The sequence below is a fragment of the Macaca thibetana genome, chromosome 14 (genome assembly GCF_024542745.1).
Source record: "Macaca thibetana thibetana isolate TM-01 chromosome 14, ASM2454274v1, whole genome shotgun sequence".
NCBI lineage: Eukaryota > Metazoa > Chordata > Mammalia > Primates > Cercopithecidae > Macaca > Macaca thibetana.
In genome coordinates this window covers 52,031,499-52,057,260 of record NC_065591.1, presented here as the reverse complement: position 1 = coordinate 52,057,260, position 25,762 = coordinate 52,031,499, and the positions used below count along the sequence as shown (strand labels likewise).

General features: G+C 42.3%; 2 protein-coding genes across 23 annotated transcripts in view; one reads left to right on the top strand and one right to left on the bottom strand.

Moving 5' to 3' along the window:
* The window catches only part of BMAL1 (basic helix-loop-helix ARNT like 1), a 110,210-nt gene extending 92,073 nt beyond the window's left edge, over positions 1–18,137 (top strand). For 8 of the 16 annotated variants that reach the window (XM_050758825.1, XM_050758821.1, XM_050758830.1 and 5 more), the window contains 9 exons: positions 573–722; positions 3,099–3,345; positions 5,017–5,123; positions 6,529–6,679; positions 7,522–7,610; positions 9,219–9,342; positions 12,024–12,117; positions 16,570–16,672; positions 17,467–18,137. In XM_050758825.1, the coding sequence (XP_050614782.1) occupies positions 573–722; positions 3,099–3,345; positions 5,017–5,123; positions 6,529–6,679; positions 7,522–7,610; positions 9,219–9,342; positions 12,024–12,117; positions 16,570–16,672; positions 17,467–17,627 (1,226 nt within the window). In that variant the 3' untranslated portion in view covers positions 17,628–18,137. The remainder of the gene's footprint in view (positions 1–572; positions 723–3,098; positions 3,346–5,016; positions 5,124–6,528; positions 6,680–7,521; positions 7,611–9,218; positions 9,343–12,023; positions 12,118–16,569; positions 16,673–17,466) is intronic. The other 8 variants (XM_050758832.1, XM_050758829.1, XM_050758837.1 and 5 more) reach the window with 3 other exon arrangements.
* Positions 18,138–18,898: 761 nt separating this feature from the next.
* The window catches only part of BTBD10 (BTB domain containing 10), a 72,002-nt gene continuing 65,138 nt past the window's right edge, over positions 18,899–25,762 (bottom strand). For all 7 annotated transcript variants that reach the window (XM_050758846.1, XM_050758842.1, XM_050758847.1 and 4 more), the window contains one exon: positions 18,899–20,020. In XM_050758846.1, the coding sequence (XP_050614803.1) occupies positions 19,710–20,020 (311 nt within the window). In that variant the 3' untranslated portion in view covers positions 18,899–19,709. The remainder of the gene's footprint in view (positions 20,021–25,762) is intronic.

Genomic DNA, 25,762 nt, shown 5'->3' with positions numbered 1-25,762 from the left:
GCTAATGCATTGGACAGCACAGATCTACAATGGGGTCCAGGAGTCTGTAGGTTGATCACGCATCCAGGGGATTCTGGCCTACAAGCCAGGTTGAGAACTTAAGGCAGTCCTGCTCCCTCCTTTCCTTCCCAATATCTGTATCCTACTCATCCTTCAGTGCCAGCCCAAGTTCTTTCTCCTCTGGGAAGCACAGGTTGTCTTTGCCATTTATTTGGCACTAATCTTATATCACCCTGTCCTATTATTAATCTTTTCTTGGTGCACGTCCATTTTCCCTTTGTCAGCCATAAGTTTCTGTTGGGCAAGAACCCCATAGTATATTTCTTTTCATCCCCAGAGTACCTAATCAATTTATTTAGTAGCACACTCTATGTGATTTATAAACATTTCCAGACTGACAACACACCTATCCATGCTGCATCTGTTAAAGCCTACACTAGGGAGATATTTGTCTCATGTCATCATTATAAAACAGTGAGGCAGGCAAGAAAAGGCTTTGCTCAAGGTCACACTCCCCCTCCTGACAGACAACACTGCTCTCAGTTTATCACATTTTGTGTATTGATTTGCAGCTGGACTTCCAGTTAAAACAGATATAACCCCTGGGCCATCTCGATTATGTTCTGGAGCACGACGTTCTTTCTTCTGTAGGATGAAGTGTAACAGGCCTTCAGTAAAGGTTGAAGACAAGGACTTCCCCTCTACCTGCTCAAAGAAAAAAGGTAACAATTAAAACCCTGTGACAGGTGAAGCTTGCTTTCTACAGCGGAGCTCTCAGGAGGGCATTGGTTCAGTGGTTTCTGGCTGGCCAGAGTGGCAGGTCCCAGAGCTGCAACCAGTACCCTGCAGTCCTCCCTCTGTGTAGGGCAGCTGGGAGCAGAGGAGAGAGCTGAAAAGCCTGATGGCAGAGATCTGTGGAGAGGACTCCTCTGTTTAAATTGTGTTTCTTTTAATGCGATTGAGGAAGAATACTCTCAGCCACAATCCTAACTGCCTCATGAACACCCATCAGTCTACCAAAATTACTCTGAGCTCACCAGTGACCTTCATGTTGTTAAATGGAATGCACACTTTTCCTTTGTCTTCCTTCTTGAAGTGTTCTCTTCCCTTGATTCCATGAAACCACATTCTTCCTCCTCCTCGACCCCCTGCTGTTACAGGCTCTCTTGCTGGCCCCTTTGCTGGCTGCTCCTCTCTGTCCTGGGCTGCTTCTCTGTCTGCAGTCTCTCTCTGTAGGTCACATCATCTACTCCCTTGGCTTTAAATGCCAACAACTTCCACATTCATATTTCCAGCCTAGACTTCTCTTTTGAACTCCATATTCATAAATGTACTGCTTACTAAATCAACCTGCTTGGATATCTCAGGGGAATCTCCAACAGGATACATGCCGAAGTAATCACCTGAGCCTCTCCTCCAGCATAAATGGCACTGCCATCCAGCTGGCTGCTCATGCTAGAAGCTGGGGAGGCACCCTCACTTCTGTCTCACCACCCCACTCCTCAGTCCTGTTAGTTATGAAATCCTGCCACAGAGAGTCCCATCTGCAAAAGTTCTCTGAAATGTTTGTCCCTTTCCATGCTGCCTACTGTCACTCAGCTCCCAGCTGCCCCCAACTCTCACTAGGTCGAAAGTGTTGACACACATGTTCCCCACCTCCAACACAGCAGCCAGGATGATCTTTTTATCAGTCCCCTTTTAAAAACCCTTCAGTGTTCCCTATTGCTCTTGAAGAAAAGCTCAAAATATTTAACATGACCATGCAGCCCCTGACCCTGCCACTAAGCACATGTAAGCCATGTTGACTTCCTTTGATGCCTCAAGCCCTTTCTGGGCAATGCCTCTGCACATGCTGTCGCTTCCTGGTTGGAATTTCTTCCCTCTCCCCATAAGCTCCCTTCACATGGGTGTCTCCAACCTCAGACCGCCTTATGTCTTATAGCACCCTGCTGGTTTGCTTTCTAGTGCTTTCTTGTACTTGCTGTTATATAGTTATTTGTGTGATTATTTGTTTAAAGTCTGTCTCCCCACTAGGCTGTGAACTCCACAAGGGCATGTCTGATTTGTTTTTCACTCTTATTCCAGTAACCAGCACAGACTCCATGCTTGGCAGACACTCCATAGTGGCTTGCTTGTTGGTGAAGTCTATAAGTGCTCTACACTTAATGTGTCCCGAATCAAAATCTTTTTTTTCTCTCTCTCTGCTGGTCTGTTTTCTCTCTTCTCTGAGTCAGTGAATGACACCAGCAACCACCCAATCCAGAAAAGTTGGAGTCATCTTCATTTGTTTCTTTCCCTTAAGCCTGATATTCATAGCAAATCCCAATAGTTTGATCTCAGAAATTTCTCCTGCTTCCTTTCTCTTCTCCCTCTCATCTTCACTGCACTGCCATAGTTCAGTCCTGCTCATCTCTTGCTGTATTATAGCCACTGGCCCCTGAACTAGCATTCCTACTTGTGTTTTCTACTCTCTTCCAGTTCACACGTCACTCTGTTCCTACAGCATCCAAACCACAATTTGATTTTGCTGTTTCTGCACTTAAATACCTTTAGAGGCCCTCCGTCTCCTGCCTTAAAAAAAAAATAGACCAACATATTGGTTAGCAAGTGATCCATGGCCCTTTTAATCTTCCCCCAACCTGCCTTTCCAATTTGCCCCTCACTCCCAGTACCTCCAATTTCACTTCAACCACACAGAGCTCTTGGCCATTCCTATATAGGCTGTTCCTCTGTGCCTTTGTATGTCCTCAGCCTTTATACATTCTAGTCCCTCAGCCACTGCTCATCCTTCTTGACCCACCTCCTCCACTGGTTTTTTGGGGGAGCCTTCCTTTCCCCAGGAAGAGTTAGATATTCCTTCCTTGGTGTATGTAATGAATGCCCATGGTATAACTGGCCCTACTTAAGCATACTGACACTGGATGACAGTTTTTGTTTTTCTTTCTGTCTACCCCTTTCACTAGATGCTCACTTCTGGAGAGAGAAGCATTGATTTTTTTTTTTTTTACTCCCTACTTACATCCCACCCCACCATCGGCTGCGTACACCTCTATGACCCAAACCTAGTGCTGACACTAACCATAAACTTTGCCTTCTAGCAGATCGAAAAAGCTTCTGCACAATCCACAGCACAGGCTATTTGAAAAGCTGGCCACCCACAAAGATGGGGCTGGATGAAGACAATGAACCAGACAATGAGGGGTGTAACCTCAGCTGCCTCGTTGCAATTGGACGACTGCATTCTCATGTAGTTCCACAACCAGTGAATGGGGAAATCAGGGTGAAATCTATGGAATATGTTTCTCGGCACGCGATAGATGGAAAGTTTGTTTTTGTAGACCAGAGGTAAGAGTCTACATACTACTCTTGAGCAATGATGGTAGAGGATTTTCAACCCTGATCTAAAAAGCAGAGAAGACTGGGCCATCAGCTGGCTTTTCTAAGAAGAAAGAAAGAAACAAAGCTGGGTGGAGTGGCTCACACCTGAAATCCCAGCACTTTGGGAGGCCAAGGCGGGTGGATCACTTGAGCCCAGGAGTTTGAGACTAGCCTGGGCAACATGGCAAAACCCTGTCTCTACTAAAAATACAAAAATTAGCCAGTCATGGTGGCACATACCCGTAGTCCCAACCCTCTGGAGGCTGAGGCAGGAGGATCACCTGAGCCTTGGGAGATCAAGGCTGCAGTAAGCTGTGATTGTACCACTGCACTTCCTCCTGGGCAACAGAGTGAGACCCTGTTTCAAAAAAAAAGAGACAAGTGATGTGAGTCTCTGTTAAAAAAAATGAGATTCAATAGGATATCATCATAAATACAGAGATTTTTCTGTCATTCTTTGGCATATAGAGACAGTTAAGTGAGTGCCTTGATGTCCATGGCTGAAAGAAAAATAGTAGGGATAGCATGCTGTCTGAATCTATGGAATGTTCCAGAACCATTATTGTGATTGAAATTCTTTTGAATCTAGGACTTGGAAGCAATTATTTAGTCCTGAGTTGTCCAATAAAATACTCATTGGCCATGGTAGCCTCCTATGTGGCTAACGGCACAGATGTAGAACATTTCCCTCATCACAGAAATTATTGTTGGACAGCCTTGATCTAATCCAACCTCCTTATTTTATGGATGAAGAACGGAGGCCCAGCCTGGGGACTGGTCTCCTGTAGGATTCACAACTAATTGGTAATAGACCTGGACCAAGCACCCAGGTGTCCCAAATTTACTGCTGCCTACTGCTTTCCTTCAGAATATGCATAGGCTAATAATTTTTCTGGCTACTAGAGACAGCCACAACATGCTGGAAAAGGAGACAGCCTCAGCTGTCTTGTGGCCTCAGCTGCTGCAGCTTCTGGCATTTGGTTGTCCTGATAAAAAGGAGGCAGCAAAAACCAGAAGCCTTGCACTGAGATTTAGATTTATACCACATTTTAATCTAATTAATGTAGTTCCTTTTTTAAAGACGGATCTCAGTCTGTCACCTAGGCTAAAGTGCAGTGGCGAGATCTTGGCTTACTGCAGCCTTGACCTCCCGGGCTCAAGCAGTCCTCCCACCTCAGGTCACAAGTAGCTGTGACCATACATGTGTGTCACCATACCCAGCTCATTTTTCTGTGTTTTTGGTAGAGACAGGGTTTCGCCATGTTGCCCAAGCTAATCTTGAACTCCTGAGCTCAATCTGCCCACCTCGGCCTCCCAAAGTGCTGGGATGACAGGCATGAGCCACTGTGCCTGACTGCTTACCATTTTTAAAGCCCCCTCAGATTTGATTTCTTGTGATAATAGTCCCTTTACAAAGCTTCTTTGCTTTGTTTCCCTCTATTTTTATAGCTTTGATTAAATTCAGATGCCTGAAAAAAAAAGATCCACACAGTGAGCCCTCTGAAAATCCATCCAGCTCTTTTGTGTGCAGCTTTGACCTTGCTCTCATAGGCTGTAGCAGGGTTTATCCATTGCAAAGTTGCAATTAATCGTCTGAATGGCTTTTTCTTCTTTAAATATTCCTTTATTCCCTTTTAGGGCAACAGCTATTTTGGCATATTTACCACAAGAACTTCTAGGCACGTCGTGTTATGAATACTTTCACCAAGATGACATAGGACATCTTGCAGAATGTCATAGGCAAGGTAAGCTAGGATCTTAAGTTTAAAGTGTCCCCTTGCTTCTAGACTAGTCCACATGACCTTCCAGGGAAATCTGTCCACTGAGGATGTAGGACTCAGCCAGCCTAGGACTCTTCAGGTCAGAACATCTGTGTGAAGAGGAAACTGCTGCCTGCAGGCACTGTTTATCCCCTTGTAGTTGCCCTGTGCTGACTGCATGGCAGTTTCTGAAAGACATCTCTTGTTCAGAGGGTTTTCCCAGACCCTGGATTTAGTACGGCCGAGACTGATCTGATTCTCTTTTCCATTCAAGCCTGCACTACCTCCTGTACTTTCTCTCTTGACTAATACTGTGGCTCCATGTGCAGCCTCCTGAGAGAGACCAACACTGACTCCTCCTTTTACTGTGTCTCCAACAGATCCTGTTCATTCACCTCAGACATGCATTTCCAAAAGTCTACTTTTTACCACCCCTACTGCCATCACCCTGGTTCAGGCCCTTGTGCCTACCTAGAGACCTGTGATAGACTTCTCAGGGTTTCCCTGCTCCCTCTCACCCCCAGTTCATCTTCCATAGTTATCCCATTTATCCCCATCATCCCCAGATAGATTGAGACTGATAACACCAGCCTGCTTAAAAACCTCCTGCTTTAGACTCAAGCCCAAACGCTTTTCACAGGCATTCAAATGTGAGACTTTCCACCTCCTGGCCCCAGCCCACCTCCTCAGTTTCAGTCCCCATCCCTGCCTGCAGAGGCCTGTGCTCCAGGCACCCTGACCTTCTCACTGGCCCCTCCCTGACCAGACCCTGCTGCTCCTCAGGCACTGCTGGGTTCTTCTCTCCCTCCTTCTCTTGGCAAACTCGTGTTCATCCCTCAAGGCTCTGATCTCTTCTCCTGTATAGCCTTCCCTCACTCCTTTTCTTGAGGGCAGGAGTCATAGCCTGTCTCCTCTTGTATCTCCAGTGCCTGGCACATGAGAAGTGCTCATTACATGTTTATTATATGAAAGAATGAGGTTGAATAGGTGAGTGGCCTCTGTCGATTTGGATGTTCTTAGAAATAAGTTCTGTATTGCCCTCGGGCTTTGTGATTGGGATAAAGCATGACATTTTGGACAGTGCCTTCTCATCTGCTGGTGGTCATGTTAGAGCTGATTCCAGTTAGATATATAACATGCAGTCAGTAATTCCCTAGAGCCTCAATTTTACAGACTATGGAAAATTGTGACAGCTTCACAAATGAATTGAAAGGCTCTGAGTTAGACCCTCAGAAACAACCTGTTTCCTGAGTGTTGACCACTGGGGTTTCCTTGGCTTACTAAAGAGCGATGTCATTGCTCAGGTACCTTTACTATTTTGTATTGGATGTCCTGTTTAATACTTTCATCTGAGAAAACAACAATGTTCATGTTTTCTTTACATTTTCAGTTTTACAGACGAGAGAAAAAATTACAACTAATTGCTATAAATTTAAAATCAAAGATGGTTCTTTTATCACACTACGGAGTCGATGGTTCAGTTTCATGAACCCTTGGACCAAGGAAGTAGAATATATTGTCTCAACTAACACTGTTGTTTTGTAAGTACTTTTCCTATATCTGAAGCTCCCCTTGCTTCAAAGAGATGCCTAGGGCTCCTTATCTAGAAAATGGGGTGCAGGCAACATCCAGTATCACATCCTTTAATGCCATCTTGCTAATACCTGTGAAGCCTCAGGACTGGCAGAAGCTAGAAAGGATTGTTAACAAAGGACAAGCTTCAGTACTTGTACCGTGCAGGCCCTGGCTTATGAAACTGCTCCAGGAAACAGCAACATTTCCTTCCAGATAAAGCAGCTAACCTTTGAATTGCACAGGCCCTGCACTCTAGGCATCCACTTGTGCTGCTGTGGAGGAAGGGGTTGACGATCTATGAAAGGCTCATACAGGCACTAGCTCACACTGGCCTTGGCTGAGGATATATCAGGCGGGGGTCCAAGCACTGGCAGCTGGAATGCCATCTCAAAAGGCTGCTACCTGCTAGAGGAGCAGAGGGAGGTGAAGGAGCCTCTCTTCGGCCAGGCCTGCTCTCTACTCTTCCTTCCCCATAGTGTCCCAAACCCCACCTATCGTTAGAGCTGCGTGAAGGGCCAGGGCTAGGTGCACTGCAGGCTGGCAGGAGGAGGTGCTGTAGTGCTGCCAGTGGTTACTGCAGCCACCACCTCTGCTGAACTGTGTCCCACACATATTAGGCAGGCCCAGGCAGGCAGTGGGGCCAAAGGCCAGGATGCAAACAGTGAGACCTGTTCTCCCACTCAGACACACACTTCATTTTCTGGCCTGTCCAGGTCCAGAGTGGACACCGGACACCTTGGCCAAGTTGAAAGGTTCACAGTTCTGAGCAGGCCTGACTCACGTTTCCTTATTGCTGGGATGTTCACAGAGCCAACGTCCTGGAAGGCGGGGACCCAACCTTCCCACAGCTCACAGCATCCCCCCACAGCATGGACAGCATGCTGCCCTCTGGAGAAGGTAACTATGTGCTGCTGGGGCCCTGGGACTTGCCCGTGAGAAGCTGCTTGTGGTCAAATATCCTCCCCTAAAGTATTCAGGGTCCCCTCCATTCATATTCCGTGGAACAAGGGAGGTCTAGAGGGGATGATGTGCGGATTTCCCCATGAATGCCGAGGACACTGTCATGTCACTTTCTGTTGAGCCAGAATACTAGGAGCTCACTGATGCACTTCCCAAAGCTGCCAGCCCCTGGAAGCCCTTGAGCTTGCAAACTTCGTACTCCCCTTGTGCTTTCCTCCTGTGTTGCCTAGTGGCCATGAGGTGAAGTGCTCTTTGGTGACTGTCACTGGCTCCTGTGGTTGGCAGGCAGGTGTCTTTCGGCACTGGGGTGTGTACCATACCCAGTGGGCTCCCTTCTCAGGCTCAGCCTTGGCCCTGTCCCTGCTGTCCACACTGGACTCATCCTTCCTGGGACCATCCCCACATGCATGGCTGCAGCCCCCATCAATGACTCCATCAGTCATCTCCATCGATGACTCCCACATCCACATCTCCAGCCCCAGTCTCTCTCCCAAGCTCCAGATCTGTCTCTCCAAATGCCTCATAGACAGAACCACCTGGATTCCCAGAGGCACCTGAAATTCAGAATATCCCAAGCTGATTTTCTGCACTCCCCCACCTGATTGGTTAAGCCAGAAACCTGGCTGCTGTCTCTCCTCCAGTATATCCAAACACGGAGTCCTGAACCTTCTATCTCTTAAACTTCATCACCACTGTTGCTATTTCACCCTCCTCATCTGCTGCCTGGATCACTGCAAATCACTTTGCAACTCTAGTCCCACTCTCCCCACCCCATCCTCCATTGTAGTTCATTCACCTTGCCGTGGACTTTCTAATAACCCAGATCTCATTTGTGCCTTTTCTGTGTATCGTCCTTTGGTACTCCTCATTCGCTTGTGGGAACTGTCCAAATTCGTTAGTACGGCATCCAAGAGGCTCCTCATGATCGGATTGGTACCTGCTGCCCCAGTTTCATCTATCATGCTCTCATCAGCATTCATGATGAATTCCTTGGAGGAGTCTCCCAAGTTTTAATCTGCCTCAGTGCTCCTGCACGTGTTGGTTGCTGTGCCTGGAATGCTTTCGCCTCCTTACCTCTCTGCCAAGCTAATTCATACTCATCTCTCAAGACTCAGCTCAGGGTGAACTTGTTCCAGAAGCTGCACCTGGCCCCAGATGAGTTGGTTGCCTTGTGCTTGCCTGTCAAACTTAACGACATTTTGCTTTAGCCATTGTGTTCATCCTGTTGGTTTCCCTGTTAAACTGTGAGCTCCTTGAGGGCAGGGACTTGTCTCTGTAACCCTGGCACATACAGTGGTCTTCAATAAATGTTTTTTTCAGTGCATGAAGGGAATTAGATGCTGCATGAAGGGAAAAAACTAGCCTCAGATCCTAGAAGGAAACGAGCCTTTCCCTGCTGGAATGCCTTTTCCTGACAAGCTGTAGCCCTAAAGTCCCTCAAGGCACAACTCTGATGGTGAACTGCAGGTGGATCATGGGATAAACTCGTTTTACTTTAATACATAATAGTATTTCTTCCTCAGTTTTCCCCTTTCCTACTCTCAGATTCCTTTGTTGTAGGTGGCCCAAAGAGGACCCACCCCACTGTTCCAGGGATTCCAGGGGGAACCCGGGCTGGGGCAGGAAAAATAGGCCGAATGATTGCTGAGGAAATCATGGAAATCCACAGGCAAGTAAAACCTTCTAGTTCCTCTGTTAAACCAGTGGTTCTCAACCCAGGGAATTTTTTTCCCCCAGGGGATATTTTGCAATGTCAGGAGACATTTTTGGTCTTCACAACTGGGTGGGAGGTTGCTACTTAAACATCCTGTGAATAGAGACCAGAGATGCTGCTTGTTAAACATCCTATAGTAAATAGGACAGTTCCCCGCTCCCCACCCAACAAAGAAATCCTGCCTTAAATAAAGATCCTAAACCAAAACAGCCCAGAGCTAAAGAGAATTATTGAGGAGACTTTCTTACGGCTCAGGGAGCTTCCCAGTGCGGACAGATGTACCTTTACTTTACAGGAATGCAGGAGTAGAGCTGTGAACTATCAGAGTGATCTGGACCTTAACAGAACATTCATTTTTTTTTTTTCAATCAAAGAGCTGCCCAGGATTAGTACTAGAGACCAAGCAGATCAGCTAGTTATTACTAGTTGTCTTGGGAGAGACTTCCTTTCCATATGAAAGAGAAGGAGCTTAGGAACAGTCCACCTGCGTGTGAGTCCTGGGCCTGTCTCTCTACCTGGCTCTGCTGAGACTTACTTAACCTCTTGCTGTCTGTTGACTTAAACCATAAAAAGAAAGCACTATTTCCCAAGAATTGTGTTAGGATTGTGAGGGCACTCAGGAAAGCTCCAGGAACATAGCCTGACATATAGTGAGTGCTTAAAAATTAATTAAATCTGTCTTTAAGAGCAGTCATTGAGAGGGACGCAGTTATCATAAGTCTGTCCAAATTTGGGGAATAGAGAAAGTGGTAACCAGATTCTTCAGAACGCAACTTAATGTAACATAATAAGAAAAGGAAGAAAAAACTGCTGCCACTGGACTGGATTCTGTCAGGAGAATTAGAGGCTGGCCTGTTTTCCAATTGGCCCATAAAGGGGCTGTTATCCCCATAGGTAACACAGCTCTCTTCCAACCCCATAGGGTTAGTGGGTGTGACCTCTGCATCAGGAAGGAGATATGAGGGTAGTGTGCAGTGTAATCAGCTTCAAACCCTGTACTTTGCATTTGCATACGCTATACTTTGCTTGAGACCATCCAAGAACAGTATCAAACAGTCCTTGACCTCAAGAATTTTAAAATCTTTTAGAAGTCTATTTTCTTTATGATAACAGGAAAAAGGGAGAGTGCATGGGCCAAAGCAAGCGAAGGAGGAAAGATCTGAACTTGGCCTTAGCCAGGGTTTGCAATGAGAGTGGATGTTCCCTCTAGAAAAGTCAGGGATATTCTTGAGTGGGCATGTGAGTGGCAAATTCAGGGTCAAGAAACAAGCTACCTAACTGGGCAGGCTTTGTGTAGGAAGGAGACACAAAGCTATGATGGGAGATTAAGAAACCCAAGAAATGATACTATGCAGTTTGGACTGGAAGAAACCTGTAAGACCCCATTTGTTGTAGGATGCTGAACAAGCATCCAAAGTCTTGTGTTACGCTTTGTGGAAGTTGCATTGGAATAGGGAGAGATGAAGGTGGGCATGTTTGATAACCCAGGAATGAGGCCTTATCCGACAGAGATGACACTGCCAAAAGAGAAATCAGTAATCTAAGGTCTAGCGTTTGAAGATGAAATCAGGAATGATGAAACAGCAATTCCAAGATGAGAAACCTGGGGAAATAGTGGTTTCATAGACGTAAGTAGGGAAAGGTAGGGGACACTCAGCAATTTTTCTGTAAGCAATTAGCAGCTATTTGTGCATGCTGAGAATACATGATACGTAGTTGTAAACTGCCGTTAAGAAGCTTATAATCCAGAAAGAAAACTTGTTCACTCTCAAATCTAGAGAACGAGGCAATACAAGAACCAAAGGACTTCTGGGCAGTGGAGGAGTGGTCTCTGGGTCACCCAAAAGCTGCATTCACCCATGTAGGAGCTGAGAGCCCTGTGGTTACACAACTGCCATCACACTCTCCCTTAACTCTAGCTGCAATCCCAAGTGATGGATTCTTTCCTGAGGTCCTTCAGCCTGACAAGTGTGTAGATGGATTTACAGTTCTAAGTCTTCCCTTCTATAAATCTTCTGAGAGATATGCTAGATAAGAAAGTCCTGGACCCATTTTTCATCAACCACTGCCTTCGAAGACTGCTCTTACTATCACTACTCCTAGGCTACCTTTTAGAGCCTGGTGCCCTCCATGTCCTGAGAGTATTCGCTAGCTAAACAGTGTTTGTGGAGAAGGGGATAAATTTTTTGCTGTGGATCAAAAATGCAGGTTGATCTTCGAAGGCCTCCTCCAATTCACCTGGATTCTGTGAGGAAATAAAACTGGCCACTTACTTGAAATTCACCAACTGAATGCAAACTCCAATCCAAGGGCTTTGTCAGTGAGATGCTTGACTCTAGGGACTGCATTCGGTGCCTGCAGAACAAATCCAGCTTGTCACCTCTTTTTGTAAATTAAGTTTTACTGGAACACAGCCACACCGATTCATGACTGTGGCTGCTTTCAAGCTGCAGAGGCAGAGTTGACCTTTTGTGACAGACACTGTATGGCCTAGAGAGCCTACTATCTGGGCCTTACAGAAAAAGCTTGCCAAACCCTAATCTAGATCTTCATCCCCTTTCTCACCTTTACCCCTTAACAAAACACACACACTCCACTGAAAAAAGAAAAGGCAGTGTAATTCTCTTTTCTGACAGGATAAGAGGGTCATCACCTTCTAGCTGTGGCTCCAGCCCACTGAACATCACGAGTACGCCTCCCCCTGATGCCTCTTCTCCAGGAGGCAAGAAGGTAAGACTGATGACTCTTAGCCTAAGCTAGAGAGCCTCTTGCCCAAGATTTGAAATGTTGGGGGTGGGAGTATGGAATTGCAACTGTGACTGCTGAGACAAGTTGGACTACTTCCTCCTTGAAGTAAATCCATCTGTGTGAGGCTGGATATAAAGCATACTGGTAGGGCTAGGGAGGCTTGCTGGCATCCTCAGAGGCTTTCTTCCATGTGAGTGGAAGAAGGGAGAAAGAATAAGGAATGGGGAACTGTCAGTTCAGTTAATTGAGGGAGCAAATTCAGAGTTCCCATGAGGGAAAGATTATTGAGTACCTCACATAGAAAAGTTTCTCATTATCTGCCAGGAGTTTTCAAGGGAGAAAATATTAGCGTCTAGGGCAGGCAATGGAAACAGCAATGCCACCAGCACTGCTTTGGAAATCAAGCCATGCCTTATAGCTGCAGAATACTTGGGGATCTGCTGCCTGGAGGTTCCTGTGGTGTGACAGCATTGGATCCAAGCAGTGGATCAATCACCAGCCCTCATGAAGAGCTTTCTGTAAGACTACACTATAAATAGGTTTAGGAACCAGTCATTTGTTTTCATCTTTGCCGGAGAACTTATAAACCTAGGCCCACGTTAATCGTAAATCATAAATCTGTTTATACCGCCTGATGTCAGTAGAGCTTAGGACAATTTAAAGGCCAGCATTTTGGACACAATGGCTTCCCTCCCCATCTCCTAAAACACATACAGAGAGAGAATATTAGGAATTTCCATAGGCAGGACTCCTAGGGCACAAACCATCAAAAGCAGGGCAAGGATTTTCAAAACTGAGCTCCCCGGAGGTTTGTTCAGGTTACCAAGAGCTGTGGTGTTACCAGGTGGGATGGGCGTGGGGGTAGTTGCTAAGGAGAGAAGGTAAGGGCAGAAATCCTGCTTCTGCAAGGGCAGCAATACTTCTTTTTTATATAGGAATCTTCTGCAAACATTTCTATTTGAAAAAGGGTTTTGCTCCCCTCAAAAAGGTTGAAAGTCAACAAATTAATGGGTAAGACTACAAAGTAAGAAAGACCTGGGTTCGAAGCTTGGCCTTGCCATGTGCTAGTTATATGAACATGTACAACTTTCAAGCCCTAGTTTTCTTTATAATGGAGCGAATACTGGTTAGGGTAGCCAGCATCTTTGCACATGAGGTCCTATTATGAGATAATATATGTGGAAGTGCTTGGCTCACAATACCCATTGACAGGTGAAGTCTGGGTTTGGCATCCCGTGCCCCTCGTCCCCCTGCCCCTAACACAGGCACTGCTTGCCAGCCGTCTTCTTAGTTGTCCTTCTGTTACACCTCCAGGTCCTTCCTGCATATTGGATCCACCATCTTCTTAGGGTGGTCTTCCAGTCTCTGCTTCTCAAGTTAACTTTTAGGTACTTTACTTGACTCCTGGTATTACCAGGGATTCTACTACTTGGTTTTGTAAAGGTTATCAGTCCAGTATAGGCTTAAATATTACTCAAAGAACTTTCATATACATTGTCTCATCTCACCTTCACAACATTATAGTGACAAGATCCAGGCTCCTCAGTGTTCGTTTTATAAGTATGGCCCGAAACTACAATCCTGGGCTCATGACTTCCAATTCTTTTCACATCAACAACTACCAGCAATCAAAAGCTGTGCTCTGCATCATAAAGCTCCAGCTATTTTTGAGGCACTTATGAAACTTCTTCCTTTTCTTTGGGAAGAATGGATTATAAAATGAATCTGCGAGAAGAAATTTGGATGTGTTCTCATGAGATGAATCCTGGGCAGCAGAACTTACAAGAAAAGCAGCTTAAACAAGACAGTTAAAACTGACAGCAGTATTAAATGGTGCACCGTATCCAGCCCTTTCCAGTCACTTTCAAATTTGGAAGGTCCAAAAATGAACCATTTTGCCTGCAGTTGTTTCAGTCAGGATCAAGCTAAAAAGGAAGCCTAAGTGAGCCTCTGTAGGTCCCAGGAGAGTACAGACATCCAGAAGCACTAAGGAAAATTCAGATAAAGCAGCACTTCTACAAATGTCACCTGCAGTCTTTTTCCAGAAAGAGGGGGCACAAGATCCTTTTAAGGGTCTGCAACGTTAAAGCTATTTTCTTAATAATGTTAAGACATTAATTTTTTCACTGTATTGATAATGTGCACTATTCATGCTAAAAGCACTGTTGGGTAAAACTGCTGGCATTTTACCAAAATCAGACAAGTGGCACCAAACTATACTAGTAGTCACTGTATTCTTCACCACCACACACTTGCGATTAAAAAAAAAAAAAAAAAAAAAAAAAGTTTAAAGCCAGTTTCATTTAAGATTGTCCATCGTGGCTAGGTGCAGCAATTCACCCCTGTAATCTCAGCACTCTGGGAAGCTGAGGCAGGCAAACTGAGTCCAACGGTTTGAGGCAAGTCTGGGCAACATAGAGAAATCCCATCTCTACTAAAAAATACAAAAAATTATCCAGGTGTGGTGGTGTACCTGTAATCCCAGCTACTCGGGGGACTGAGGTGGGAGAATCACCTGAGCCTGGGAGGTTGAGGCTGCAGTGAGCTGAGATTGTGCCACTGTACTCCAGCCTGGGCAACCAGAGTGAGACCCTGTCAAGGAGGGAAGGAGGGAGGGAAAATGTCCATCATTACTTTTATAAAATTCTCAAGTACATATCTTTTTAATGCTCTGTGACAAAATGAGAAGTACACACAAAGAACTTGTGCTGCATACCAAAGTATGATGTTTGTCTCAAAAACTACTTGTGTGATTAAGTTGTGAGTTGAACTAGCTGCTGTTTTCATTGGACACCATTTTTATTGTATGTGGTCATTCAGTTTTGTGTATTTAGAATACATTTTTTTGGAAATGAACGAAGTGAACCTATCACTTCAAGGAAAATGACAACGTTTGTTGCCAATGATAAAATGTGAGCTTTCAAGCAAAAATTGGAATTTTTAGAAAACTTGTATCTGCTACTTTGACCTTGAGATATTCCTAAAACTTAAAAAATGTTGTTGATGAGATAGGAAGTATTAACAATGGTGGTATTTTGATGCTGTATAATGAAATGTGTCAACATATAGAAGATATGCATAATTCAATGAACCAATATTTTCTAACTAAACGATGCAAGATATTTCAAAATCATGTAAGGGTAAAAGATCTATCCTAAGTGCAAAGATATAAAAGAGTACAAAAAAATTCATTGATACGGTTTCAGATTCCACTTTGCAACTCACCTTTAAGAAACTTCTACGTGTCAAGTTTTGAAGTGGTATCAAAAAAGAATACAATTATTTGAAAAGTCTATTAAAATATGCCTCCCTTTTCCAACTACTTATCTGTGGGAGGTCGGATTTCCTTCATATACTTGAATCACAAGACGTATCTAAATAGACTGAATGGAAAAACATATATGAGAATCCAGTTGAAAATTATTAAGCCACACATTAGATTTGCAAAAATGTAAAATAATACCCTTCTTGATAATTTTTTGTTATTTTTTGGAAAGTAGTTATTTTTCATTAAAATACTATTCATTATTTATGTTGACATATAGTGGGTTTCTTACATTTAAGAAATCTATTAGTTTTAATTTCAAATACAGTAAATATTGATAAATACAGCCTACATAAGCTAAAGTTCTTTGGAGTCCTCAATAATTTTTTTAAGAGTGTAAAAGGGTCCCTAGACCAAAACATTGCTGTGGAAATAAAGTAAGTTATAATGCCACCTACTGGCAAGGCCTGAAATCCCTGCTGCTCCTGAAAGCAGTAGCTACCAAACTGTTTCCTCATGTATATCCAGATAGGTCTCAAATAATGCTCTTCTTTGATACTCAGCCAGGGGAAGGCAGCTGGGGTGAGTGGGGGAGATTTTGAGACAGAATTAGAATTCTCCTACTGAGTAGCAGTAATAATCCTCCCCAGTGGCCTGTCTTAAGAATTTAAACCATAGGTTACTGAAGTTGGCACCTGTAGTATAAGAGATTTACTTTTAAGTGTTTTGTTCATTTGACTCCTTAGAGCTGTGTCTCTTCACAGTTTGTTAACTCCACTTATTTCTTCTTCAGAAATATCTGTCACTATGTTTTATTCCCTTATAGGGGAAATACCTAGCTGGGCTCATTGAAATTTAGGCATTGGTCCTAAAGAAATATGTAGGCATCATGATTCCAGGCAGTTGAATGCTCTTGGGATTTTATTCAGCCTCTAAGTTGCCTCTGTGGGCTCACTAAAATGAAGAGAAAAGAACAGTTTGGGGGAGAGGTTTTTTTCTTACTATGACCATGTCTAACAGTTCCTTGTTTGAAATCATCCAACAGAAAACTGAAGCCATTTGAAGCTTCTCCCCACCCCACCCCATGCATTTCCAACATGCTTCATTTTCCTTTTGGCATTGCTCATAATACTGATTCAAACTTCACACTTCCCTCTTTTTGTTTGTAGATTTTAAATGGAGGGACTCCAGACATTCCTTCCAGTGGCCTACTATCAGGCCAGGCTCAGGAGAACCCAGGTTATCCATATTCTGATAGTTCTTCTATTCTTGGTAAGTGGCATTATTATTCATTTCCATTTCAATGAGCTTGCAAAACATCTGACATAGTTTTAAGAACTGAACTGTATGAAACAAGCTAATCCTAGATAAATTTGATAGGAACAGAATAAAAGTTTAAAATTTGTTTAACTCTCTAAAAAGTTGACTTCAGTGTTTGGGTTTTGGTGGAGGTCCAAATTTGTGCCTGGAACTCAAGAGGAGGCTACAACTACCTAGACATAGGCTTTCTCCCATGTGGGGCATAATCTCTTCAGAGAGGCGGCTAATGAAGGTTCAGAGATAATGCCTAGAAGGGTGATTAGTAAGCATATCAGAAGGTACTAAAAGTCATTAAGTGAAAAGAGTTTGCTTTTCCCATCACATCCATCTTTTTCTCTACTTGTCTTTCTAGATCTGTTTTTTTCCCCTAAACTCTCCCTTCCTATTTGCCTTTCTTTTTGTAACTCCTCTTAACTGGTTATATCAGAATATTAAAATAAGCTCAACTCAAATATTTTTAAGATTAAATTTTAAGCACTTTTTACTTATTTCTAAAATGATCATTTGATTCCTTAGAGCTGTGTCTCTTCACAGCTTAACCCCACTTATGTCTTATGTATTTTTTTAAAATTGGTTCTTTCCTCTGAAAAACAGCAATATAAAAAAAGATAGCCATGCAGCCCAAAAAGCAGCCTCTCACCCTACCATTAAATGTAACTTTCTTATTAAAAGTGTGCTTAGGAATTGCTTACTTAATCCGCTTTAAAAAAAAAAAATCACTGACCTGTCTTTATCTCCTCCCACAGGTGAGAACCCCCACATAGGTATAGACATGATTGACAACGACCAAGGATCAAGTAGTCCCAGTAATGATGAGGCAGCAATGGCTGTCATCATGAGCCTCTTGGAAGCAGATGCTGGACTGGGTGGCCCTGTTGACTTTAGTGACTTGCCATGGCCACTGTAAACCCTACATGTTGCTTTGGCAACAGCTATAGTATCAAAGTGCATTACTGGTGGAGTTTTACAGTCTGTGAAGCTTACTGGATAAGGAGAGAATAGCTTTTATGTACTGACTTCATAAAAGCCATCTCAGAGCCATTGATACAAGTCAATCTTACTATGTGTAACTTCAGACAAAGTGGAACTAAGCCTGCTCCAGTGTTTCCTCATCATTGATTATTGGGCTAGCTGTGGATAGCTTGCATTAATTGTATATTTTGGATTCTGTTTGTGTTGAATTTTTTAATCATTGTGCACAGAAGCATCATTGGTAGCTTTTATATGCAAATGGTCATTTCAGATGTATGGTGTTTTTACACTACAAAGAAGTCCCCCATGTGGATATTTCTTATACTAATTGTATCATAAAGCCGTTTATTCTTCCTTGTAAGAATCCTTTACTATAAATATGGGTTAAAGTATAACGTACTAGACAGTTAAATATTTTTAATAAATGTTTCCCTTGTTCTATAAATACTGTTCACACTTCAAATAATTAGAAAAAAAAAAATCCTATGTGTTGCAGGGCTGGATTATGAGTTTCTACAGTGGATGTTCAAGGATGATCTATGCCAGTAAAATTTGTGGTGCTTTTCTGGCCTTCATAGCAATTCTGGGCTTGCATAATTTCCCCATGCTACTAGCTTAGCTGTGTTGTTAAAATAGTTCATTTCTAAATTGTTGCAATTTTAATTTATGTGAGAGCAAAGATGTTACTGCTTACACGCAAACATCGAATCCTCTGAAATTACAAATTCAAGATTATATTTAACACATTGGCTTTTCTAATGCTGCACCTTTCTAATACTACTTCAGTTATATAGTAAGTGACCCCAGTCCTAAGGCACCTAAATATTTGATTCCTTCTTGAATTGGACCACAGAATATTTAGAATAACATTTGCATAAATAATTTGCTAAGCAAAGTAGCATGGTATCATGGAAAAAGCACTGAACTAGTATGAGAAACTGGCTCTGAAACTTAGGGTGACTATATGAACGAGTAAAGTCATTTTGCCCTTCATATCAAGTTGGACTAGAAAATACTCTTTTCAGCTCTAATATTGTTTTGATTTATAGTATATTTTATAATTAGTAGGGAATTTAAATGCCTCATCACACATATAATAAGTTAAAGTTCCTTGAGCTACTATTTCTAATAATACTTATACCAGGGGGATGGGAAATTATGAGACTAAAAATCTAGTCAACGTGGTTATAAATTTGGTCAGAAACATTAAAACAATGGAATTTTATTTTGATGAAAAACTCAAGTTTACAATCATTTAGTAAATGAAGAGCAAACACTTCATTTTCCTATCCCATAACTCTTAAGAAAAAAAAAGCATTAGTAAATAAATATCTGTGAACAGATTAAGGGTAAGGCAGACTGGATAATAAACCACCTCTGACTTTCACACTCCCTGCATGTGACTCACTCTAAAGGGTGAACCGGCCCTGGAGATAACTGCACTGGTAAGATACGGGCATTAAATCTCATCCTGATCATTCAGATAAACCCAAGATAAATACTTTTTGCTCATCACGGGCAGCAAACTACACAATTTTTACTGGAGGAATACTTTGACAGAAGCACTTAAATTATATTGTGTATCACAACTATAAAATGGCTTGAACATTTCCATTTAACCACCATTTATAAAGTGCAACTATAGAATACTCTTCATTTTATCTGGGGTGTGATGGCTATCAATCCAAACTGAAAGTACCCCAGCTGCCAATTTCCACCACTTTTGAAAAGACCTAGATGTGTGAAAAAGGACCGTCCCCCATACAAAGAACCAATTTCACAAACCTACTGGTAAACAAATACATTTATATAACTGGAACTTCAAAATGCTAGAGTTGTACTCATTTTTTAAAAAACCATTCAGCTACCTTTGGTCTTTAAAAAAGCCTACACTGCAATATCCTAAACATTGTTATGTGCATCTCACAATGAAGAACAGTGGCCTTGCAGTGCAGAATGAGGAGAGTACAACGTCACTGTGAAGAGTAGCATGCTATGGTTTCAAGGAAAATCAGCATCACAGCATTGGATTCTGTGCATCAGGATCGAGGTCACTGTTGCCAGAAGGGGGATGGATAGGGAGAATATCCAGCTCATCCACTTGCGGAGTTGGGTGCATGACCACCAGCTGGTCCTGGGGAATGTCTGCTGCAGCTGCTGCAAGATTGGTGATAGATTTACTCTTTACACACTGAAAGTCTACATGCCGACTCTTTCCTTCTTCCTTCTCCCAGGACATTCGAATAAAGGGCCTTTGGACATAGTTGTAGATCACTTCTGGGCGGCCTCCAGGCCTTTTCTTTACTTTTTCTTTGTAGGTAGGATAACCTGAAAGAAAGAAAGATTTTAAAAACCGAGGAAACACACACAGACCTTTCACCCAATTTTGCCTTAGAAAGCTTTTGTGCTATAGATCCTAAAGAAACAAATTAAAACAAAGAAGTGAAAACAATATTCCATCCACCTACTCATCAGTTCATGAGCCAGAGATGAAAACCCTACTGATGTAATTCACAAAATCTATCATTCTTTCAATTACTCAATATACCCACCATCAAAAAAAAAAATTCTTAAAGTAGGAGTATGTTGGAGATGAGTCCTCAGTACAATAGTATGGAGCAGATCTTGGTCTCTAGCTATGTATCTTTTTTTTTTTTTTTGACATGGAGTCTCACTTTATCACCCAGGCTGGAGTGCCATGGTGCAATCTTGGCTTACTGCAACCTCTGCCTCCCGGGTTCAAGCAATTGTCCTGCCTCAGCCTCCAGAGTAGCGGGGATTACAGGCATGTACCACCATGCCCAGCTAATTTTTGTATTTTTAGTAGAGAGGAAGTTTCACCATGTTGCCCAGGCTGGTCTCGAACTCCTGACCTCAAGTGATCCACCTCGGCCTCCCAAAGTGTTGGGATTACAGGTGCGAGCCACCGCGCTGGCCTCTAGCTATGTATCCTTATATTCTTGTCACAGGATTACCTGGCCTACAGGCCTGCAAATTATGCCACACATTAGCCTTCTAGTTTCCTTAAACCTACATCTCATCTTTATATTGCTCTGACTTTTTTCTTCCCTTTTTCATTAAAAGAAAAAGCTGTACAGCTCTCCAGGTGGTTCTTGATACTTCTGCATCTAGATCAGCAAGGCCAACATTTTAACCTCCCATATCATTTTTAACATTACTACTCCCAAAAACCAAGCATTCAATTTACAGTCACATTTCCAAAGCAGCGTTCCCTGATTAATAATACCTAATATTACCTTCCTCTTTTGGAACATAGTCACTTAAAAGGAAGGACAACCCTAGATTTGAAAAAAAAACAAAAAAACAAAAAATTATTTACTAGTAAGGCTATTTCTCCAAAGATAAACTGTCCTTAAGAAACTATTACAGACACCTTCCCTTCTTTCTTCTAGTAAGAATTAACTAGTTTGGACCAGGGATTGGCAAACATTTTCTGTAAAGGGCCAGAGTAAATACTTCAGGCTTGTAGGCCACATGGCTTCTACTAGAACTACTTCACTCTGCCACTGTAAAGTGAAATCAGCCACAGAGAATATGTATATAAATGAGCATGTATATGTTTTTCTTTTTTTGGAGATGGAGTCTCTGTCACCCAGGCTGGAATGCAGTGGTGCTATCTTGGCTCACTGCAACTTCTGTCTTCCAGGTTCAAGAGATTCTCCTGCCACAGCCTCTAGAGTAGCTGGGATTACAGGCGCCTGCCACCACACCACAGCTAATTTTTGTATTGTTGGTAGAGATGGGGTTTCACCATGTTGGCCAGGCTGATCTCAAACTCCAGACCTCCAGTGATCCTCGGCTTCGCAAAGTGCTGGAATTACAGGCGTGAGCCACTGTGCCCAGCCACATGTGTATGTTTCAATAAAACTTTATAAAAAACAGGCAAGGAGCTGATTTTGGCCCATAGGCCAAAGTTAGACCATAGTTAGAAAAAACAGAATGGTCTCACATAGTAGGGGATCAATTACCGATTATTGCATAAGGGAATGCATGTAGGCATCATTGGTAGCTAGTACAAATAGCCATGTGTGGAGTATGTGTGTATGTGGTGGGGGTGAGATAGGTGCAGCGGGTGAACAAAGCTAAAAATCTAAAAATCTGTAGAATGTCTTTATTTCATACTTTTGGTCAATTGCCTCTGAAGGCAGCACCAGACATCAGAAAGGTCTCCATCTCCATTCCCTTGTCCTTGATTCCTCCTGGACTATTAGAAAGACTTTAGAATTCCCATCTCCTTGTATTCTGTCCTCCACACAAAATCACCACTCTAGACAAATGTAATCATATTACAATCCTTGCTTAAAAACTACCAATGGTTTCCTCATGCTTAATGGGAAGGTCTGTACTCTTTAGAATATTATACAAGGCTTTTTTACAACCTGGTTCCAATCTACTTACTGTCATCTATTATCATACTACACTCTAACTCTAGAGTTCTTAAATACACCTGCCATATTAAGCTTTCCTGAAACATGCTTTTACACAAATTGTTCTGCTGCCTGTTCTCTCTCAGCCTCCTTACCCCTGAACTCCACCTTCTTTTATCCCTGGCAAAAACATTAAGATTCTCCACACAGTTAATCATTCACTTCTTATGTTCCATAGCACTCCCATATGTTAACAATACATAACAGAACCCAACTGTAATTACCTTTTTGTATGTCTGACTCTCTGACCTAAATAATGAGTTCCTATATGGCAAAGACAGTGTCTTTGTTGGTGTATCCTCAGTGCCTAGCACAGTACCTGATAGACGGCAGGTGCTAAGCAAATATTTGAGCAAAGAGTGAATGAACTACCAGGACATGCCAGTTACAAGTAATAACCTCTTCCAATATCCATCTTACTCAGAACATTTTTTCCTTTAAAAATAAAGTAAAAGCTCTTTGGGAGGCCAAGGCAGGCGGATCATGAAGTCAAGAGATCGAGTCCATCCTGGCCAACATGGTGAACCCCGTCTCTACTAAAAATATAAAAATTAGCTGGGTGTGGTGGCGTGCGCCTGTAGTCCCAGCTACTCAGGAGGCTGAGGCAGGAGAATCACTTGAACCCAGGAGGCAGAGGCTGCAGAGAGCCGAGGTTGCACCACTGCATTCCAGCCTGGTGACAGAGCGAGACTCCTTCTGATAGATAAGATAGATAGATGATAGATAGATAGATAGATAGACAGATAGATAGATAGATAGAGCCTGCCCCTGACTTGCAGATTTACCAACCTATTCAGTCAACAGTTAAGGGTTTAGCAGTTACTGCATCACAGAATTGTAATGCCAGAGTGCTACCTTAAAGGTGTTTACGGTCTGCTGAGAGTGATTAAATTGTTCATAAAGTCAAAGAATATTCCAAACAAAATATATGTACATAAGATAAAGTGTTAGAGCAATAGTGGAAGCGTAAAGAATTCAGAAGATGAATGAGATTCCAATGGACTAAAATAGAAAAAGCTTCTTGAAGGCCTTCCTTAATCTTAATGGATGAGCAAGACTGGGATGGGCAAGAACAAGGGGAGCGCAAGGTAGGCAGAGAGAGTATCATTCTAAGGAGAGAATGGCATCAGGTAAGCTACAGAGGCAGGAACACAGAAGATGGTTTAGAAGACCCTAACACATGTATGACTGGAACAAAAAGTGTACTGGGAAACAGCTGGAGGTAACATTAGAAGACAGATTATGGTCAAATGGAGGACAGCCATGAGTAGATTCTACTCTTTAATAAGAGTAAATTATACTCTTTATTAAAAGAGAAGCTCAGATTTTTTTAAGCTTAGTTTGTTTAAATCTTGCAGAGAACAAAATTTTGTATGCAGTTCCAGAAACATGGAATTGGGAAATCAGAGGTTCTGTATATAGGTGAACTTTCAGGGATAAGAGCCAGTCCTACTGTCTTGCCATTCCTGCCCAGGATGTGGAGGGTAGAATAATTCACAATCCAATCCAATTAAAGACTTCATTACTTAGTCTCGCATTTCCTGTATTCTATGGGAACTGTAATTCCACAATTATTTTAGAGTTTGTAATCTTAAACTTCTGGTTCTTTTCTAAGTCTCGGCCAATTACTCTGATAGAAGAGAGCTTTCCACTGAGTTCAGAACAAGGACTAATGATGGGAGTAAGGCCACATCCAATATGGTCTGCTAGATGGGGTAGCAGTAGTCCTAAACTGCCTTAAGAACCCAGCCCTAGGAGGTTGAGAGATGCTGTTCCATTAAAGGATAAGTGAAACAAAATGGAAAAACTCCAAAGACGTGCCTTTTGGTGGAATTGTGGTGTGAAGAATGATTTAGGTAAGAATTATTTGTGCTTTCCCATGACACGTTTGTGTTTAACAACACCAATAAACCCAAAAAGCCTGCTTAAAATTAAGTAGAAGAGGCCTGACTATAGCAGTCTCTCAATATGAATATGGGACCACAGAACTAAAATTATTTTTTGAATACTTCCGGCCTTATATTTCATCATCTTTTCTCACACATCCAAGTTCTCTCTGGTCCTCCTCATGTCTCTTGTACACCAACCCAATCTAGCTCCCATAAAAGTCAACACATTTAATATTCTAATAAACTACTTTTAAGGGACTTGGGATTGGTATGGCCGGGGCACAGCAATGGTGGGGGAGGATAGTAACAAAATGGCTACCTTGGAAATCTCATTTTTTTTCTTTCATCCCAAGAAAGTCTCAACACTTCTGCCGGGGTTATGACTATTCTACTTATTTTTTCAAGAGGAAAAAGTAATAGACTTGATGAGAAAATACGGTTATTGGTGTACATATTAGTTGAGAAAGGAAAGAGTGCTTCAGTACATAGAAGCAGTTATTGAAAAAAAGAATAGAAGAGCCTGGTTAGTTACCGTCCTGCCAAAGTCAAGCCCAATATCACAGATTGTAGTACACAGGCAAATAATTTAAAATTTTAAATTTTAAAAATTTCCACTTAAAATAATATTTCAAAACCACTCACAGACTCAAATCACAGAGACTTGGATTCAAGACCTGGCTCTGCTATTTATTCCCAAAAAAACTTCAATAAGTATTTAACCTTTTAAGCTTTAGCTTCTTTCTCTTTAAAAACAGAGACAGTGATAGCTAACCAAATAACCCCATTAGGTAGAGGAAAGCTCTGTTTTACAAAATACCAGCTGATAAATGTAAAAGGAATGATAAATTAGAAAATTATCATTTTGCAATCTTTAATGAAATTACAAATTCAGGCAAAAATTATCAACTAGTATTTAAAACCTTTAGGTAATGATTAGCAGGGAGCTGAACATTCTTAGTGTCAAAATACCGCACAAAGGAACAGCTTAATCTTATAATAGAGAGATCAGGTTGTCACCCACAGATAGGTTTGGCTCTGTGTTCCCACCCAAATCTCATTACAAATTGTAATCCCAACGTGTCAGGAGAAGGGCCTAGTGGGAGGTGTTTGAACCATGGCAGCAGTTTCCACCCTGCTGTTCTTGTGATAGTGAGTTCTCATGAGATCTGATGGTTTAAAAGTATGTGGCAGTTCCCTCTTCACTCTCTCCTGCCACCATGTGAAGAAGGTCCTTGCTTCCTTTTCGCCTTCTGCCATGATTGTAAGTTTCCTGAGGCCTCCCAGTCATGCTTCCTGGTAAGCCTGCAGAAGTGTGCATCAAATAAACCTCTTTTCTTCATAAATGACCCACTTTCAGATAGTTCTTTATAGCAGTGAGAAAAAGGACTAATACACGGACTAAGCCTTTAATCTAACTTACAGTTCACAGAAATTACTAAACTGAAGGACACACCAAGGAAATAATAGGGCAAATCCAGAAGTGGGACCTTCTACAAGACAACTGGCCCAGACTCTTCAATAGGACAATATCATAAATAACTACTCTAGATTGAGAAATTTGACAAAACAAGCAGTTAGTTATAAGATGTGGTCCTAGACTGAATCTTGGTTTAGAGAAAACAGCTAAAAGGAAATTTGGGGAGACTACTGAGAAATTTTAATGTGGATTGATTCAAATAAAGTATTCTTAATTTTGTAGGGTATGTTAAAATATTTTTTAGAGCTGCATATTA